Raw genomic sequence first — 18,315 nt, 5'->3', positions numbered from 1 at the left:
GTTCCCACCTCAGGGCCTTTGCACATGCTGCCATCTGCCTGCTCTGCCGCTTCCCTACGTGGCGGGTTCCTCATTCGGGTCTCAGCACCAGGCCACCACCTCCAAGAGGCCCTCCCTAACTGTCCTTCCTGGAGGAGCATCTCTCCCAGCCACACTCCAGCTCATCATCCTGTTTTATCTTCTTACTAACTAACTAACTAACTTCTTACTATCTTCTTACTAACACTAGTCACTCTCTAAACTTCTCATATGTATTATTGGTTCATGTGTTCATCGACTGTTTCCACGGAAGCTAGGAAGGGCAGGGATCTTGTCATCCATTCCCACTAATGTGCCCTCGGGCCCTAGGACAAATCTGAACACACGGCGGGTGTTTGATAATATTTATTGAATGAACGAGATCCTGGTCAACCACGCTGTCGGTTCCTGGGGCACACACGAGCTTTCTTCTGCTATTATTCCTTTCTGTTATTAGTCCCCTAACCAGGCTTTTCAGCCAGGGCACCACCGCCACGTGGGATAGATCACTCTCCGTTGTGGGGCTGTGCTGTGCATCGCAGGATGCTGAGCAGAACCCCTGACCTCCACCCACTAGATGCCAGTAGCACCCATCCCCAGTTGTGACAACCAAATACGTCTACAGACATCCCCAAATGTACCACGTTGGGGGGGGGCGGCAAGTCGCCCTAGCTGAGCGCCCCTGACCTGCGGTGTTGAACCCATTGCTGGGCTCCCGGAGGGCGGAAAACAGACGTGCTGGGCCTGATCTGAGCATCAAGTCCCGCCTCTGACGCAGTTCCACCAAATGACCAGCAGGTGGCAGCAGAGACCGCCCTCTCGCCAGCAAGGCAGCATCTTCCTGAAAACTTTTCCTTTCTTTTCCCAGCCTGGTAACAGGTTCTGCAACCGCGCTCACTCGCCCCCGGGGGGCCTTATGAGCAACCCACTCAGTCTGCACTTTTCCAGGACAGACAGAAAGGGAGGCGGCGGCAGTGTCCTGAATCCACAAGCTGACAGACAGCCGAGGGGCGTGGGTATTGGCTGAGCGGAAAGAAAATCATCTTGGAATCACGCCGATCGAAATTCCAGTCCCAGTTGTATCCATTTCTCTCCTTGTGCCCTCGGGCCAGTTAACTCAACCTGTCTGTGCCTCAGTTTCCTCCTCTGGACCCTGCCTCATTTATCTCCACAGTCCTCACGTGTCTCCTCCATCGTGTGGCGGCTCAGAGAGCAAGGGCTTGCTCTGGTGGGGTCACTGCCCGTCCCTCCTAGCATGTAATGGCCTCCCATCGGGTGTTTGTTGAAGGACTGATTGATGCACATGTAAAATAATGTAGGAGCAGAGAAAACACTGAATGGGTGTCAGCTGCAATGATGACCACGCCATGGCGAGGATGATGATGTCACAGTGATGATCATGTCATGGTGAGAAGGAGGATGTCATGGTGAGGAGAAGAAAGTCATAGTGAAGGTAATAATGTCATGGTGAGGATGGCGATGTCATGGTAAGGGTGAGGAGGTCAAAGTGAGGAGGATGATGTCATGGTGAAAATGATGACGTCGTGGTGAGGATGTCGTGATGTTGATAATGGTGTTACCGTCTCATGCCCCACCCCGTGGTCCCCAAGCCTCCTGAGCCATCAGTACTTCTGGGGAGTTTCGTAAACTTGAGGCTTCCCAGGCTTCCCTGCATCTCGCAACTCAGAGTCTTACAGCAACAAGCTCTCAACCTCAGCGACACAGTGGAATCGCCTGCAGAGCTCTTGAAAAATACCGATGCCTGGACTTCACCCCAGAGACTATCGGAGCTTCTGCCCGGGCATCAGGATTTTCCAAAGACACTCCAGGGATCCTAATGTGCAGCAAGGTGACGACGACCCCTGTGGATTAACACGCTCCTCCGGTCACGTAATGCAAAGGGACGCCCGGGCCAGCAGCCTCCGCATCACCTGGGAGCTGGTTAGAAATGGGCGTCCCCGGGCCCCACCTGGAACTACTGGCTCGGAGACCCCTGGGGGTGGAGTCCAGCCAGGTGGGCTTGGGCAAGCCGGGAAGTCCTGGCACCCTGAAGCGAGAGCAGCACCCCCCGGGGGGGTTCAGATGTACAGCCAATTCGGAGACCCCCATTCCCGTGGGCCAAATGCCAGGATGAAAGGAGGGCCGAGGGATATGATCGTCCTGTCAATTGACCAACTCATGGGCATCTGTCAGCTTCGGGTTCTAGACCAACCCCCACCACCCACGCTGCAAAAAGCCTGCGTCACACCGAGAGTTATTTCTGCCCAAAAGCAGCCACAGCTTCCCTGGACAGCACTCAGAGCCCACAGGGCCAGGAGGGGGGCACGTTCCCCGCCCACAGCCACCGAGGCCACACGGCTGCTGTGGCACGTCATTATCACCCAAAAGAAGAACGGTAATAGCGTCACCAGGACTCGGCCCATGACCGAGTACAGACCTCCTTTGTCAGTGCAAAAGCAACTTAAAAACCCTGCTGCTTTGAAGGAGGACAGAAGATGGGGTGTGTGTGTGTGTATGTGTGTGTGTACTTCACAAACCCTCCTTACTCAAAGCTTGGTAGAGATGCAGAATTGCCAGCCCCGCCCCCCACCTACCGACTCACAGGCTGCATTTCCTAAGATCCCCGTGAATTTGAGACACCCTGGTACAAAGCAAACCCCAGGCCACTCTCCTTCTCAAGATTGTTTCAGATGCAACCTCCTGTGGAATCGAGAAAATCACAACAGGGTATATATAGTAGAAACACAGAAGATATAGAAAACCTGTGGTTATAAAGCCACAGGCACGCATCCGTCTGGGTTCGAAGCCAGCCCGTGGCTCATCCCAATTCTGGCTGGACCAGAGCATTCCCGAAAGCTGATGACGCTCGGACCCCACTCTGAGAAACTGCGACTTCCTTGGCCCGGGGTGGGACCCGGGCATTTTTTTAATTCCCCAGGTGATTCCAGCAGGCAGTTTGGGTTGAGACCTGCCGAGCCCAGTGCGCAGGCCTTATTCGGGGGATGCTGGAGGACTTAGCAGATGACTCTGCTCATGCATTTCCCCGTGTGTTTGAATCTCATCAGCCTGGACTTTACACCAGGGAACCAGGCTCAGTCAACACTTTCCTGTGCTAATTACTTTTATCAGAGGATGGAGGGTGCCGTGAGCTAACAGTTGGCTTTCGGATTGCAGACTCATTGCCGAGATGAGCATGTCAGAGTTCTGATTACGTCCTTGGGGACCTTCTTTCCGGGCAGAGGGAGCGTGCTGGTAATTCTCCTGCTGCACAGGAGTTTGCTGATTGCTCTGTCTCATGAATTGCGAGGCTGCTGACGCCCTCCCTGCTAACTCTGAGCACGCTGATGGCTCTTCTCTCCCTGTGGAGGCCTCCTGCCAATCATGAAATGACACCTAAGGGGAGCAGCACGCTGACCACCTGGTGTTCAAGAGGGGCCTTCATCTCTGGGCTCCTGGTCACCGAGAATCAATGTAGAAGTGAGCCTTTGCTGTCGAGTTTCGGGACTCTAGACCGGACAAGCATGAGCCTGGAGGTGAGGGAGGAAACTCCCGATGCCTCATTGTTGAGAAGCCTGGATTCTGCCGTCTTCCCTCGGGGTTTCCCACTGTGCCCCTCCAGCCTGGGTCCCAGGTCATGTGAAGCCTGAGGCCCAGCGTCTGAGATGAAGCATTCTCCACTCACAGTAACCACGCTGCAGCCAGCTGGTTGTGAGCCTGCTCAGAAAAGCTGCGATAAACGAGAGAGCACTGTTCTTGGAGCAGGGAATATGCCACTAGCTCGCTGTGCGCCTTTACGCAACTTACCTAACCTCTCTGGTCCTCCATTTCCCTAACAAAGAAGAAGAGCTAATCCACAGGGCGGGGGTGAGGAGGAGATGAAGCCAGAAGAGGCACAGGGAGGTCGCCATCTGTGAGTTCTGTTTCTGATTAAGGGTTGTTTTGGTTATTTCATGGGTTCTGTGCTCCCTCGGGCCTCCGCTAGCCCACACAGACACACACGTGCACAGACATGACACACAGCACGCCAGGCAGCACGGATGGCACTGGGATGACAGTGGTCAGGAGCTCAGGCCTCAGCGGTTCTCAGGTTGGACCCCTGACTCCACCGGCAGCCTCTGTGGAACAGGAGGCTACAGCCCACCGTGATTGGTCGATGAAGCCCCCAGGCCACATGCCTCCTGCCCACCAGGACCCCACGCTGGGCTCATACGGCCTGGTCCTGCCTCCGTCTCAGGCTGAGCATACGGGCTGCTGCCAGGAAGGCCGCCCCAGTGAGCAGCTCGGTGGTGAAGCTGATCCAGCCCAGCGCCAGGGACCAGCCAAAGCGGATGTCCACCTGGTCCAGCAGGGCCTTCTCCTCCAGGAGACACAGCGCCTCGTGGAAGGCGGCAGCTGAGTACGCGATATAGACACTGATCCCAGCGAGCGTCACCAAGGCTGCAGGGGAGGCAGAAGGAGAGAAGATCAAACTCCCAGCACTGCCCTCCCCTCCTTGCCCAGCCCAGCCCAGCCCAGCCCAGCCACACTGGCCTCATCCTGCATCCATGCTTCCTCCACCACACGGCCTTTGCCCAAGCTGGCCCCTCTGCCCAGTGCACCCTTCCTTCCTTTCCTTTCCCCTCCTGCCATCGGTAAGTCTTAGCCATCCTCATATCTCAGCTTGTGCGTCATCCAGGGAGCTCCCTGAACCCATGACCTCACAGCAGCATGCTGCCCTCCGTCCCCACCCTGCTCCTTCAGAACTGCAATTCTGAAAGGACTTAGCTAATGTCTCTCTCCCTCGACAGACGGGCTGTGAGCTCCAGGGCGCTCGACCTGGATCCCCCAGCCCCCAGAACAGCACCCAGCACATAGTAGGTCTCCATGGACACGGGATTGGAGCTGTGCTGCGCAGTCCCAGAGCCACTGGTCCCACGTGGCTATTTAAACTCAAGAGAACATCTCAGCCCCTCGCAGGCACCTGCCACGTGGCCAGCGCTCCGTAGGCTGGTTCGTGGCTCCCCCACGGCACAGCGCAGATAGGAGAACTTGTCGCCAGCGGCAGAAAGTTCGACTGCGCGGGGCTGGTTTCAAGAAAGGGTGAATGATTAGTGCCGATATTAATGATAATGGTGGTGGTTGGAAATCAGAGCCTCGCGGTATTTCCGCCTCCAGACATCCTTTTTATTTTTCCCTCCCTGGATTCCCAGTGTCTTCATCCTTGTTCTCGTTCTTTTTTAAGGAGGGATTGTTCCAAGCTCGCAGGAAGGACAGAGGCCCTAGAACAGCCACCGTGGTCCCCAAATAAAGGGTATGAACCCAGGCGTTGCCTGTTTTTTAATCGGTCAGAACAGCAGGGGGCCTGACGGAGGGAGGAGCGCGGCCGAGGGAGGGTCTCCCCATCTCCATGTGGCTTCTTTTGTGAAATCGTGAAAATGATTCTCAGAACGTGCTCCCCGCCCTCTGCTTCTCTCATGGGGCCACAGACCCGGGGAGCCCGGGCTGGAAACCGCTCAGCCCTTCCAGCTGTGACAACACAGATGGGGAAACTGAGCCCCCGAGAGGCGACAGGCCCCCCGCCCCCTCCCTTGCTGAGGGTGCGTGCGCAGGGTGGGCACCCACCTCCGAAGAGGAAGAGGGTTCCCGTGAGCAGGAGGGGGATGGAGGCTCGGAGGAGGAAGCTCAGGAAGCCCGTCATCCCCGCAAAGACCATCAGGATCAGGCTGAGCGGCAGCAGAATCACGAACGTCCCGTGCATGGCTTCGAAGAGACATGAGGCAGAGAAGGGTTATTAACACTCCTCAGTCAATCAACAAACATTTCCTGAGCGCCTCCGATGGGGGCAGCACGCAAACGCCAGGGGAAAACATCAATGCTACTGTTACTGCTACTACTTCTAATGATAATAACAATATTAATAACAACAGTATGGAGGCTCATCTCTGTCAGGCTGTCTGAGCATCATGTTGCTTAATTCTCATGCACCCTGTGAGGTGGGTATCACGGTTCATTCACTTACCGACTCAGCATATGTTTATTGCATTCTCGGCACGGCGGACTCAGGGGCAAATACGTCAGAATCCCGCCCTCGTGGGGTTGATGTTCTAGTGAGAGGAGTCAGGCAGTGGACAAGTAAATAAGTGACAAAGTTGAGAGATGGTGAGAAACGCATGGGGCAGTGAATCAAGCCAAGAGGGGGCCTAAGGCCAGAGCTCCGCTGAGGATGTTCCGGTGAAGACCCGAAGGAGGCGAGAGAGGCGGCAAGAAGGGAGAGGTCACAGGCCGAGGGAGGAGCAGGAACATTCTGTGCCTGGTGAGATGGAGGCACCTGGGCAGGTGGGTGAGGGTGGCGTGGAGTGAGCGAGAGGAAGGATGCAGGACGTGAAGACAGAGAGTTGATGGCAGACCGCGTGGGGCTCACGAGCCATCAGGAAGAGTCTCACCTGCTCTCGGAATGAGAGGGGCCACCGGATAGTTAGGGGCCGAAGAATGACAGGTTTAGGTTCAGTTTGTGAAGGTCGCGCTGGTTGCTGTATTGAGAGGCGACAAGCAGAGGGTGTAGCAGATGGAATGGTGGCTCAAAGATTCACGTCCAGCGGGAACCTGAGAACGTGACCTTGCTTGGGACAAGATTCTTTGCAGATGTAATTAGGTTAAGGGGGTCCAGATGAGATCACCCTGGACTGGAGTGGGCCCTACATCGAGTGACTGATGTCCTTGGAAGAGAACGAGGAGACCGAGGAGGAGCGAGGTGAAGATGGAGGCAGAAAGGAGGGATGCGTCCACAAGCCAAGGAACGCCCAGGGTGGACGGCGGCCGCCGGAAGCCAGCAGAGGGGCACGGAATGGGTTCTCCCTCAGAACCCCCAGAAGGACCAACCCTGCCGACCCCTCGATTTCTTCGGACCTGCAGAACCGTGAGAGGACAAATCTCTGCCGTCTTAAACCACCAAGCCTGCGGTAATTTCTCACCAGCCCGAGGAAACAAATCCAAGGGAGCAGGCTGGAAGCGTGAAGACCGCTGGGGGATTATTGCCTTAATCCTAGGAAGGGACGAGGGCCGCCTCCTGGACGGGGACGGCAGCCGTGGGGTGGGGAGAAGTGGGCAAACGCCAGGCATATGTTAAAGATGAAACAAGCAACAGCTTTGACGAGGCTGCGAGATCTGGAGATGCAGCGCCTGAGCCCCTGGACGGATGAGGGGCCCTCTGCCGAGATGGGGAAGATGAGGGAAGGAGGGGTGCGGAGGGCGGGGACGTCAGGACTCGTTCAGTGTGAGATTCCGGTTACACTCCAGGCAGAGACACCAGAGACAGTGGTTCACGGGAGACCCGAGCTCGGCAGGAGGTCTGCCCTGGGGGTGTCGGTATGATACCATTGTTACAGAGGTCGGAGCGGAGACTGAGCTCAGAGCCTGGCCCTAGCCCAGCCAGGTGTTCGAGAAAGTCCCCTCAGAGGGGGCGGAGCCATAGCCAAGACAGGAAGAAAGGTGTGGCTTCCACAGAGGACAGAGGCGAGAGTCAGTCAACAAGTGTTTATCCAGCACCTCTCAGTTCCAGAGACTGGGCAGGGAGCAAAGCCAGCAAGGATGCAGGGAGGTCATATCCTGCAAAGAAAAATCAGGGGCTGCCCCAAGCACGCCCAGCCCCTCTCTTCCCCGCTCCTAAAAGCATCCTCTGCTTCAGAGACGGTATTTTCTAAAGACCCAACTTGCCTTTCCTCCTCCACATGCAGATCTCTCCCTGGTCCGCCCCCTGCCTGCCCCAAGCTCCACAGGGCTCCCCATCCCAGGCAGGGCCAGGCTGAGTCTCTTCGTCCCCCACAGGCTGCTGCTCCAGCCTCTGCCCATCACTCTCCACGGCAACCCACCCCTCAGGTGTGGAATATTTGCTCCAAGGATATCTGAAATTCAATTCCCCTGGGTGAGCTGAGAACACTGATAGGCGAGAGATGAGCAGGTGAGGGGAGAGGAAGGCCAGAGAAAGATCATCTCATAAAAGTCTGCAACTGGCATTCGGTCCCCTACCCCTCTCCCCTGTCCCCAGACCACAGATGTCTTCTGAGTCAGAAGTACATTACAGTACAAGGCGTGATTAGAACTTACATTACAAAATCAGGACGTAGAAAAGGATGAATTACCAGAAAGTCAAGACCAATAGTGGCAGGGGGAGGGGAGAGGAATGGAGGAAGTCTGGGGGTCTCAAGGTCTCAACATTTGCCACCACTTTGGCTCTGAGCTTCCTGGCAGCCAAAGCAGAAAGGGAAACAATTACAAAGTTCTTTTTCACCAGTCATTCATTTACCAAATATTTACTGGTCATTTACCACGAGCTGGGCACGGAGCCTCTTTAAATCCTTTTGGCAACAACAGAGGCATGAAAACAAATACTTTCCTCATCCTTCAGAGCAAGCTAAGCATCATTTCTTCTGTGAAGTCTTTTCTTACGGCCATGTCCACCACCATCCGCACAGTCAGGTGCTCCAGCTCTGTGCCCCCTCAGCTCCCCAGGGTCAGCCCATCCTGGCATTTTCTCCCTGGCGTTGGTGCCTCTTGGTCACTCTTCTGTCTCATTGTGAAACCGTGAGCCTTGACGAGGGACATCTTGTCCCCTCTTGTACAACCGCATCCCTGAGTTTCTAGTAGAGCTCTGAGGATATGCGAGTGTTCAACGGGCATCTGTTGACCTAATTAACTAATTAAGAACTAATTAGACAGCGTGACTCCAAGGCAAAAAAAATATGGCAGTTCCTAAGAAATAACCAAGAAACAACGGAAGCTTAAGAGATGACCTCATGGTGGTTAAAAATATGAGCTTCAGAACCAGATGCTCTGTGTTTGGATTGAGGCTCTGACTGTAGGACGTTGGGCATCGCTTCATCCAGCAGAACCGCCATTTCCCCATCTATGGGGTGGAGGTCGTGATACGTGGCTCCCCGAATTATAAGAACAATATGCGTAAAAACAACAGGGCAACAGGGGGCAGGGTAAGGCGTTCAGTGTCGTGTCCTATAGGGTAAGCACTAAATAAATCACAGCTCTGCCAATAATAAAGATGGAGACGACAATCATTCAGTCTGACTTTCATTGCGACCTAATCACTTTGTCTTCGACCCGCTAAATGCCACCAGCCTTGGAGAGTCAGGGAAACAAGACGGATCTCCCTCCCAGGACGGTCACAGGAGAAAATGCGGTTACAGGGGACAACACTCGTGGTCTTCGTTCCTTCCTCCCTTCCCGCCTGCCCTCCTTTCTTTATTAAGGAAGACTCTTGGTCAAGAAAGCACGGCAGGTGGTGTGAGGACCTGGTCCTGGAAAACCTGTTCCCTGCATAGCATCGCCTCCAGACTACGCTGAGAAATGAAATCATTTCTCATTTAGAAATTAATGAGGTTTCCTGGAGTTGGTTCAGCCTTGGTGGCCCGGCCTGTGAGTTCCCCAGACACACTGTGAGCTGACTTGACTACACGTTCAATTAAATGTCTGGGCAAGAACAGGCTCCCCTTGGGAGAGTTGTAAATCTGCTGCTGAAATTTGCTTTCGCTTCTTTCGTGTGCGTGTGCCTTAGTCTTTGTTATTTTTTGATTTTTCAGGACTGCAGCCTTGGGACACGAATATTGATTCTGAGTTCTGTTCTCCTTGGAAATGTACCCATCTCCAATGACATCTCATTCAGAAGCAAGTATCTGTGGGCCCCCAATGAGGGCCGAGCTCCAACACGGAGCCCGGGGACACGACAGTGGACAAGGTCCCTGCTCTGACGGGATCGCAGTCCAGGGCAAGAGATGGACTAGCAAGGAAACAAAGGAGGTCGTTATAGACCGCGATGCGTCACAAAGGAAATAATGATGAGGAGGCGGAAGAACGGGGTGAGCAGTGCGTAGGGGGTGCTTTTCCAGAAAAGGTGGTTGCATCGGTTTCCCCCGGCTGCTGTAACAAGTTACAGCAAACTAAATGGCATCGAAGCAGCAGGAATTTATGCTCCCACAGTCCTGGAGCCCAAAAGTCCAACATCAAGGTGTCGGCAGGACCGCACTCCCTCCAGAGGCTCCAGGGGAGAAAGCTTCCTGCCTCTTCCAGCTTCTGGCGGTTCCCGGCAATCCTTGACATTCCTCGGCTTGTGACAGCATCGCTCCAATCTCTGCCTCCATCTTCCCAGGGCCTTCTTTTCACTCCCCTGAGATTCTATTTTTCTTATAAGGACACTTGTCAGAGGATTTAGGGCCCACCTGGTTCATCCAAGATAATCTCGTCTCAAGATCTTTACTTAACCACGTCTGCAAGGACCCTTTTTCCAAATAAGGTCACATTCACTGGTACTAGGGGTTAGGACGTGGGCCTGTCTTTTGGGGAGTAACATCTTCCGATCCACTACAGCGCTTACAGCAGGCTCTCAACAGATGATAGCCGAGATGACTATATAGAATTTATAATAATAATAATGTTGACCTGGCGTTGTTTCATCAAGGGCAAATGTATATCCAAGTCCAAGAGATCTTTTTGATTCAAAAATGCTTTGTTGCAGAGGCCAGCCCAGGTGGCATATGGGTTAAGTTCACATGTTCCACTTCAGCAGCCCGGGGTTCGCCAGTTTGGATCCAGGGCACAGAGCTACACACCACACATCAGGCCATGCTGTGGCAGGTGTCCCACATAAAATAGAGGAAGATGGGCATGGATGTTAGCTCAGGGCCAGTCTTCCTCAGCAAAAAAAAAAAAAAAAAAAAACAAAAACAAAAGAGGAGGAGTGGCAGCAGATGTCAGTTCAGGGCTAATCTTCCTCAAAAAAAAAAAAAAAGCTTTGTTGCAAGTACATGAAACAGCAAACCCAGAGAGAAGCCAAGATGTTCACACCAAGGAGAACTGTGTTTGTGGCTGCTCCATTATCACACAGTTCAAAGAACGGCCTAATAGAAAACGAGGCTTCCAGAATGCTGGCGAGGTCAGGGAGCCCGGTGCGGTTAGCAAAGTAATAGTTCTGCTCTTAAAGACAGCAGGGCCCATCTTTCTTCAGAGACATCAAAAGCTCTGACAAAAGGAGAAAGTCTCAGGAACCATTTCGCAAAGGGGAAAATGTCACCGTCTCTATTTTCGAACCTTGTCAACGTGACTTTGAGATTCCAGGAAGTTCTCAGAGATATTCAGTCCTATGTCACCTGGCAAGGAAGGGGATTTTTAAAATCTTTGTAAATATTTGTCCTTGGGTCTGTTGTCACTGGAACATAGCCCCCGGGAGGATGGGGGCTGCATCTTGATTATCTTGATCTCCAAGACCCGTCGTTGTGATATGGGGAGAGCAGGCCTCTCTGGGCAAACACCTGGGTTCAAATCTTGACTCACATCTTCCCACGCAAATCACATCTCTCACAAAAGCCTCTTTCCCCACCTGTCAGCGGGACCTGGGCTCCGACTTGGCCAAGCCATTGTGGGCACTGAACGTAAGAATAATTACTTCTTGACCTCAAACACCTTAGGCTCCGCCAGGTAGGAGTTCTTAATTCCCATTTCCCAGATGGGAAAAACTGAGGTTCAAGGGATTTACGTCAGTTGCTCAAGATGGAACAGCGATGAGTGTCAACCGGAATGGAACAACAAAGGAGGGTGACAAAGAGGTGGTGGAACGGCAGACAAGGGACGTTTAACCCAGCCTGGAAGTTTGAAAGGGCTTGCGGGGTGGGAAGCACTCAGCTGAGACCTGGACGGCTGAGAGGTGGGGGTGCGTGTTCCTGAAAGAGGGGATAGAATGTGCCAAGACCCCAAAGCAGGAGGGATCTGGAAGCCCACGCAGGTCTCGGCTCCTGCAGCTAGAGAGGTGGGCGAGGGTCCCAGAGAGCTCCCTGAGCCACACTGAGGAGAAGTCTAAGCATGACGGCAGCCCTCATGGAAGTTCCGAGAACGTTCTTCTCGGAAAAAAAGTTAAAACAAGACGTGTTTGCCCACCCTCTCAAAGCCTTTCCTTTCTCCAGAATGAACCTCCATGAATGCTTGGAGGCACATCTTTCCAGTCTTTTTTCCATATATTTACCTCTTTTCCTCGATATTTACCTATTTCTCTAATTCTAAGATGCACACGGTCACACTTCAACATATCCGAAAACAGGATATGTTTGACCATCCACAGCATCTCACAATTATAATTTGCAGTGTTGTTTTTTCTTAATGGCATTTAAAAGAAAGGAGCATCTCCAAATGTTGGCATATACCCGTAGAAAAGACAGACTTTGGGGAATTTGGGGGGAAAGCATAACAGATGGCCTCACACTGCCCATTACCCTCTGTAACTTGTTGTCTTCATTCCACAGTGTATCTCTGTGTTCTATCCATTAGTATATTCTTTTTCCAGACTATGTAATATTCCATAGACCACACGTAAATGGTTAGCCACATCTCCATCCATGGGCACTGATGTCGTATCTTGTTCTCCACTGTCACAAAAATGGCATGGTGAATCTCTTCTTAGAAGCCTCACATGGTAGATACCAAGAAGTGGAATTACTTTGAATATAATTATTTTTTTAGTGTGAAGTGTGTACTTGACTTTCAATGGGCGCCCCAAGTAGCAGCCTGATGCCCAGGCGTGCATCTCCGAAGATGTGCAACCCCAGGCACCTGCTGCCTCCCTGCTGGCCCGCAGCCCAGCTAAGCATAAACCACACCCAGAACTCCCTCCCGGGCCCAGGCAGCCTCTTCACGCCATCCTGTCCCCTACCCCTTCATGTCTGTGCCCGTCACCTCCACTCTTGCGACCTGCGCCAGGCCTCGTGGGAGGGCCGGTTTTAGTTTTCCACGCCACTGCAACAGCCGGGCACCCAGAAAGACTGGAAACCCAACCCTGTGATTTTCCAACCTCACCTCCTCAGAGGACAGCCAGGCCAGGCCACTGGCCCCCGGCCCAGCTTCTGCCACTGAGGTGCTGTGTTGGGCAAGCGTTTGACCCCCCGGGTCTGGGGTGCTTATGCGTGGGATGCCCAGCCTGACCTTCCCCCTGGGCCCTTGGGAGAGGCAGCTGAAGAAAGGCACAGGGAGAGCTCGAGGGGCATCTAAGAAGCACTTTCTGTGCTACGCTGCAGAAACACCGGGCTTGCACTGTCTCGGGAACGCACCACGCTCAGTCCTGCCTCACGGCTCTGCACTTGCTGTTCCTCCTCATGGTGTAGGTCTCTGGTTCCCTGTCCGAAGGAAGCTGTGCAGGATGGGGGACTACGAACCCAAGAAGCAGGCTAGGCGTTCCTCCTGTGGACTACCATGGCTTCTGGTCTTAGCACACTCACATTATACTGAAATTATAGTCAAGGTAGAATCATTCTAAAAACGTAGAAACTGCCTGGGTTCAAATTCCAGATCGATCAGTTACTGTGCAAACTTTGGTAACTTACCTAACCTCTCTGTGCCTCGGTTTTCTCCTTTGAAAAGTGAGGACGATAATAACAGTACCTGCCTCATGGCATTGTGGCGAAGATTAGCTCCATTTTACAGATGAGAAGCTGGAGGCTCAGGGAAGCAATATGACTTCGAGCAGGAGGGGGAGACGTTAATGGACCTCCTACTTTGTGCAGTGCCCCACGCTGCGCGCTTTGCTTATATGATCTCATTTCATCTCAAAGCAGCCCATTTACGGAGGCAGGGAACGCGCCAGAAGTCACGCAGCTGGTAAGAGGCGAGGCCTTATCTATGATGAGGCTGACCCCACCCCACCCCTTGTTACAAGTACCACATGACTCAGCCTGGCCAATCGGCACATCCCATCCCCTCAGCCTCAGTGATTGGCTGAGGCCTGGGCATGGGATCCAATGTGGTCCAATGAGAGGCCTTTCTGGAGGATTTGCAGAATTAGTGGGAGATAGAAAGTCTCAATCTGCTCGGGTTGCTAAGACTGGAGACAACTTAAGTGAAAGCAAACCCCAAACAGAAGCCAAGCCCAGAGAGGAGAAGAGAGAAATTGAGTTCAGCTCTCTGGATCCCAACAGACTCAAGCTTTCCAGTTCCACGGGCCGGGTTTCCTTCCGGTTTAAACAAGCATGATTTGAGTTTCTGTCACTTGCCACCAAAAGATTCCTGGCTGGTTCTGGCAGCCTGGTTGGCTCTAGACCGTGACTCTTTTATTTACACTGGACTGAAATTGGTGACCCCCTCTCCACCAAAAATAATTCCAGTCCCTAGTGAAGGAGGCAGACCCGTGACATCCCGGAGCTAATCTGGAAGACAACACATCGCAGCAAGATGGATTTTTATTGGGCACCAAGGTGGTCTGCCTGCTTGGGTTTTCCTGGAGGAAAAATCAAGGGTTCTGGAGGATTTGTCTAGGAGGCTGACTCGGAGAACACGCCGCTTGTCAAGTGGCTTCTCTCCTCTGTGGCCTCTGCAGCAGGTCCTTAGAGGACTGAGACATCTTCACAGGATAAAAGAGCTTGGGCAAAATTCAGAGTTCATTCTGGGGATAAAGAGATTCTGGGAAACAGCTCTCCCTGGGGGTGATCTGCAGCGAGCGCCCCGTCGGAAGGGACAGCCTGTTCTCTTTCGCGGATAATATGGTGGTAAAAACAGCAGCCACCCCTTAAGACACACTTACAGGGGCCAGGCACTGCGTGAGGCTCCTTAAATACACTCCCCCAGGATCCTCACAATATCCTGATGAGAGGGATGACAGTGACCTTCATTTTGCCCAACAGGGGACTGAGGCTCAGACAGGTATAGGAAGCTGCCCAAAGCCACAGGCTTAGTAGGCAGTGAAGCTGGGGGTTAGGTCCCATGCGGAAGCACAGGAACAGACTCTGGATGTAAGTTTTGCCTGGTTCTCAAAATCCTGGAGCACGCAGGGCTGTCGCATTATCATCTTTCACAAAGATGCCAGACCAGTGCCCGCTGTAGTTAACCATCCAACTTTCCCCTCGATGTGGTGAGGCTGAAGGCCAGCACCCAGGCCAGCAAAGCGTCAGCACTCCACAGCTGTGAGGGCATCTAAAGAGGCTGGAAGGAAAGGTGGAGGGACCCACATTTATCGAGCACGGACGATGCGTCTGGCACTTTGATATCAAATCATTCTTTCGTGCAACATCAAGATCCCACACAACCAGGCATTATGCGAGGTCCCACGTAAGGCCAATTCTTTCATCCAGCTAGTTCGTGGAATCCTGACCACACTCCCTCACAGTTTTGACATCTCCCTTCAGCAGATGTGGGAACTGAGGCCCAGAGAGGTTAAGATCCTAGCCTAGGATCACAGAGCATCCTGGGAAGGCTCCAAGCTGGGATTTGACCCATGTCTCCCTCACTTCACAGGCAGGAACGCTTGATTATTCTTGAAACAATGCTCTGAGAACACCCAAGGTTCCTCCCAGGGCAGCTTGGGGCTCAGGATGCGGTCCCTGGTACCTCCACCTTTCCTCGCCTCCCGCCATCCCAGGTATCTAGGGGACGGCTCCTTCAGTGCAACTCCCTGCGCTGGAGCCGGATTGCATCAGCTCACAGAGCCAAGGGTTAGGAATTTAGTAATTTTGTGAGCCACTTGACATCATGGTGATAGCTTGAAATTGACCACAGCAGGAAGATTTATACCACGGAAATCAGCAAACGCTACAAGTCAAGATTTCGCCCTCTCCCAGAGAGCCAGTGGTTAAACGTTTCCCAGTACGCCACTGGACTTCAGAGAAACAGTTCTGGTTCATTCATTTCCTCATCCATTCATTCACAAAGATTTATCAAGCTCCACCTCTCACATAATATAGTCATGCCCCCTCACGGCCTGCTCTGTGCCAGACTCTGTGCTAAATGTTGGGAATTCAGCCGTGGCAAGACAGACGTGGTCCCTGCCCTCATGAAGCTCACAGTCTAACGAGGGAGGCCGATTTCAACCCCCTAAATGTCACACATCGTGTAACAGGAGTAGAAGCTGATCAAGTCAAGCTGGCGGGATGGGAGCAAGGAGACTCCAGTAAAGGGAATGGCATGTGCAAAGTCCCTGTGGCAGAAGGAAACCTGGCATCTTCCAGGAACTGGAGAGAGAGAGCGAGCAAAGGGGAGGATGGAGTTGGAGAGGGGCCCTGGCAGCTCTTAGGGGCCGTGCCAGAGACAAACCTCAGCAAGTTTATCAAAAACTGCCCACATTTTTCCAGGCCAATGAAACTCAGCCCTCATTCCCTCCTCAGGGGCTTTCTAGGGTAGATTTCTGGACTTCCGTTTCCTCACTGGAAAATGAAGATAAAAATGGAGATGATGATAACTTCAGAGGGAGGCTGGGGGTGGGGGGGGGGATTCAGTGGAGACACAGATGAAAAGCATTTAGCTCCAGCTCTGGTCCACCGCGAGCCTCAGTGAACTAAACGATTACATTTATTTCCCTCCTGCCTCAAAGGTTCCTTCAGCCGGGGTTTGCTTTCTTGCATCTGGTCCTCACACCTCGAGGGAGGTCCGAGCACTGCCCTAGGCACCTGGGAAATCAGCCGTCACCCAGGCAGACACGAAGGCTCCTGGGAGAGGGAGCCCTTCTCTGCCTCCTAATTGCCTTCCTTGAACCATTCAACAAATATTTATTACAACCCTGCTACCACCCAGCGCTTGTTCTCAACAGAGAGGATAAAAATAAAGCCGGCCTGGGGCGTGCCTTCTGGTCTATAGGATAAGACCTCCTCTCTTTTCAACATTCACTTCCCAGTCTGGTTTGGGGGTCTCCTTGGGGTGCCGCCCACCCTCCTTCACACTGCTTGTCACTCCGAAATATAGCTGCGTATTTCCACCCCGGCTAGTCTGTGAGCTCCCTGAGGGCATGGCCTGGGTCTTAAGCACCAGCACGGTGCCTGGCGCACAGAAAGCCTGCAGTCAACGTTTGTCGAATGAATCCTAAACCACACAACGTTACAGGTGGAGCAAGACAGGCCCCGCCCCCTGCTCCTAACCCAGCTCCCTTCTCCCTCCCGGGGTCAGAGGCCACCCGGGCCGCCCCCTCCGCAGTGCCCCGACCCGATGTTTGAGGAAGAGCTCCACAAGTGGTGGCCAGACCTGGGGCTCTCCCCCATCCCATCCTCCTTGGACTCACTGAGGAGTTGTCGGCTGGAGTCGCTGACCGTCACATTCTCCTGCCAGAAGGGGTTCATCAGCGGCGCGCACGGGCTCTGGACTGGACCGGGTGGAGGAATCACCGGGCGGGGCCCTGGAGTTCGGGTCCCGGTCCGCGGCTTCGCCCCCACGCCCGCCCTAGATGCCCCACCCGGGAGGGCGCGCGGAGAGCTGGAGCGGCCCCGGGCTGAGCTGGGCGCCTCTCAGAAGGGCGTTGGCAGCCCCGGCCCTCGGCGGTCTTCCCCCGGCCCCCAGGCACCACGTTTGGTGCTTTGGGGTTTGGAAGAGGGGTGCGCGCCAAGCAACAGGTCCCCAGAGAGCAGAGCACCGCGCGGGGGGCGTTGGCGGCCACCGCCCCGGGTCCCCGCGTGCGCCCTTACCCCGGCAGGTCCGCCAGAGGCCGGAGTGCGAGCTCAGAGGCTCCAGCTGGCTGCGGTTGGCGGCCCCCGCGGGGTCCTGCGCCCCCCGGCCGCTCTGCTCCAGCCGCTCGGTGTCAATGATGTACCAGAAGTCCGTGCCGATGGCGGCCGCCAGGAGCACGAAGCTGAGCGCCCCGGTCAGCGCCGCCGCGCCGGCCAGCGCGCCCAGGGGCACCCGCATCGCCGAGCCCGGAGCTCCCGGCTTCGCCTCCGGAGACTGGAGCAGGGACCTGGAACCCGGGCTTAGGGCCTCGATGCCTCCCTCCGACCCCAGCTCCGCCCCTCAGACCCCCTCACCTGCGCCCTCGAACCCCACCCCTAGAAGCACGCGGCAGCCCTCCGCTCCCAGCCCAAGCGCCCCCCTCACTCCCGCGCCTCACTTTCCCCCAGACCCCTTTCCCTCGGATCCCTTCCTTCACCCTCCACAACCCCCAGCTGTTGCCCGCTCTGCCCTGCCGCTCCCTTTCCGCGCAGCCCTCCTTGATATCCCCACATCACCGCCTCAACTCCCCACTTCCCACCCTGGGCGCCAGGAGTCTTCCTCGCCGGCCCTTCCCACGGCTCCCGCTCCGCGCCCGGGCGCAGCGCACAGTGCGCCCCTCCCCGTGGTGCCCAGCGCCCAGCCCAGCGCGGGAGGCCGGGTGTGTGAGGGAGGGAGGGCGGCCTTCACAGGCGCTGAGGGAGGAGGAGGAGGGGCGCCTCACAGTCCTGCCCAGGGTTTGCAGATAATCTTCAATAGCCCCTGTCCCTCCAGCCTCAGTTCCCCTTCCTCCAAAATCCATCTTCCGTTGATTTTCCAAGGCTGGCTACAGAAGGAAAAGGCAGATCTGTTTTTTATAAAAGTTCTTTA

At 54.4% G+C, this 18,315-nt stretch overlaps 1 protein-coding gene across 1 annotated transcript; it reads right to left on the bottom strand.

Moving 5' to 3' along the window:
- Positions 1-369: 369 nt before the first annotated feature.
- Positions 370-17,716, bottom strand: TMEM114 (transmembrane protein 114). Its single transcript, XM_023616355.2, has 4 exons — positions 17,427-17,716; positions 17,027-17,107; positions 5,620-5,757; positions 370-4,455 (listed from the first exon to the last, which is right to left on the bottom strand). Exons 1-4 carry the CDS (start codon positions 17,644-17,646, stop codon positions 4,223-4,225), a joined length of 672 nt encoding a protein of 223 aa, XP_023472123.1. The 5' UTR covers positions 17,647-17,716; the 3' UTR covers positions 370-4,222.
- Positions 17,717-18,315: the final 599 nt, after the last annotated feature.

Source organism: Equus caballus, chromosome 13 (genome assembly GCF_041296265.1).
Source record: "Equus caballus isolate H_3958 breed thoroughbred chromosome 13, TB-T2T, whole genome shotgun sequence".
Classification (NCBI taxonomy): Eukaryota; Metazoa; Chordata; class Mammalia; order Perissodactyla; family Equidae; genus Equus; species Equus caballus.
The sequence above is the reverse complement of the archived record's forward strand: the minus strand, read 5'-3'. Positions and strand labels throughout refer to the sequence as shown.

Coding starts and splice junctions, on each gene's coding strand:
- TMEM114 (XM_023616355.2), bottom strand. CDS start 17,646: ATGCGGGTGCCCCTGGGCGCGCTGGCCGGCGCGGCGGCGCTGACCGGG. Junction 17,108..17,426: donor CCTCTGGCGGACCTGCCGGG/GTAAGGGCGCAC, acceptor CACCCGGTCCAG/TCCAGAGCCCGTGCGCGCCG. Junction 4,456..5,619: donor AACCCTCTTCCTCTTCGGAG/GTGGGTGCCCAC, acceptor CCTCCCCTGCAG/CCTTGGTGACGCTCGCTGGG.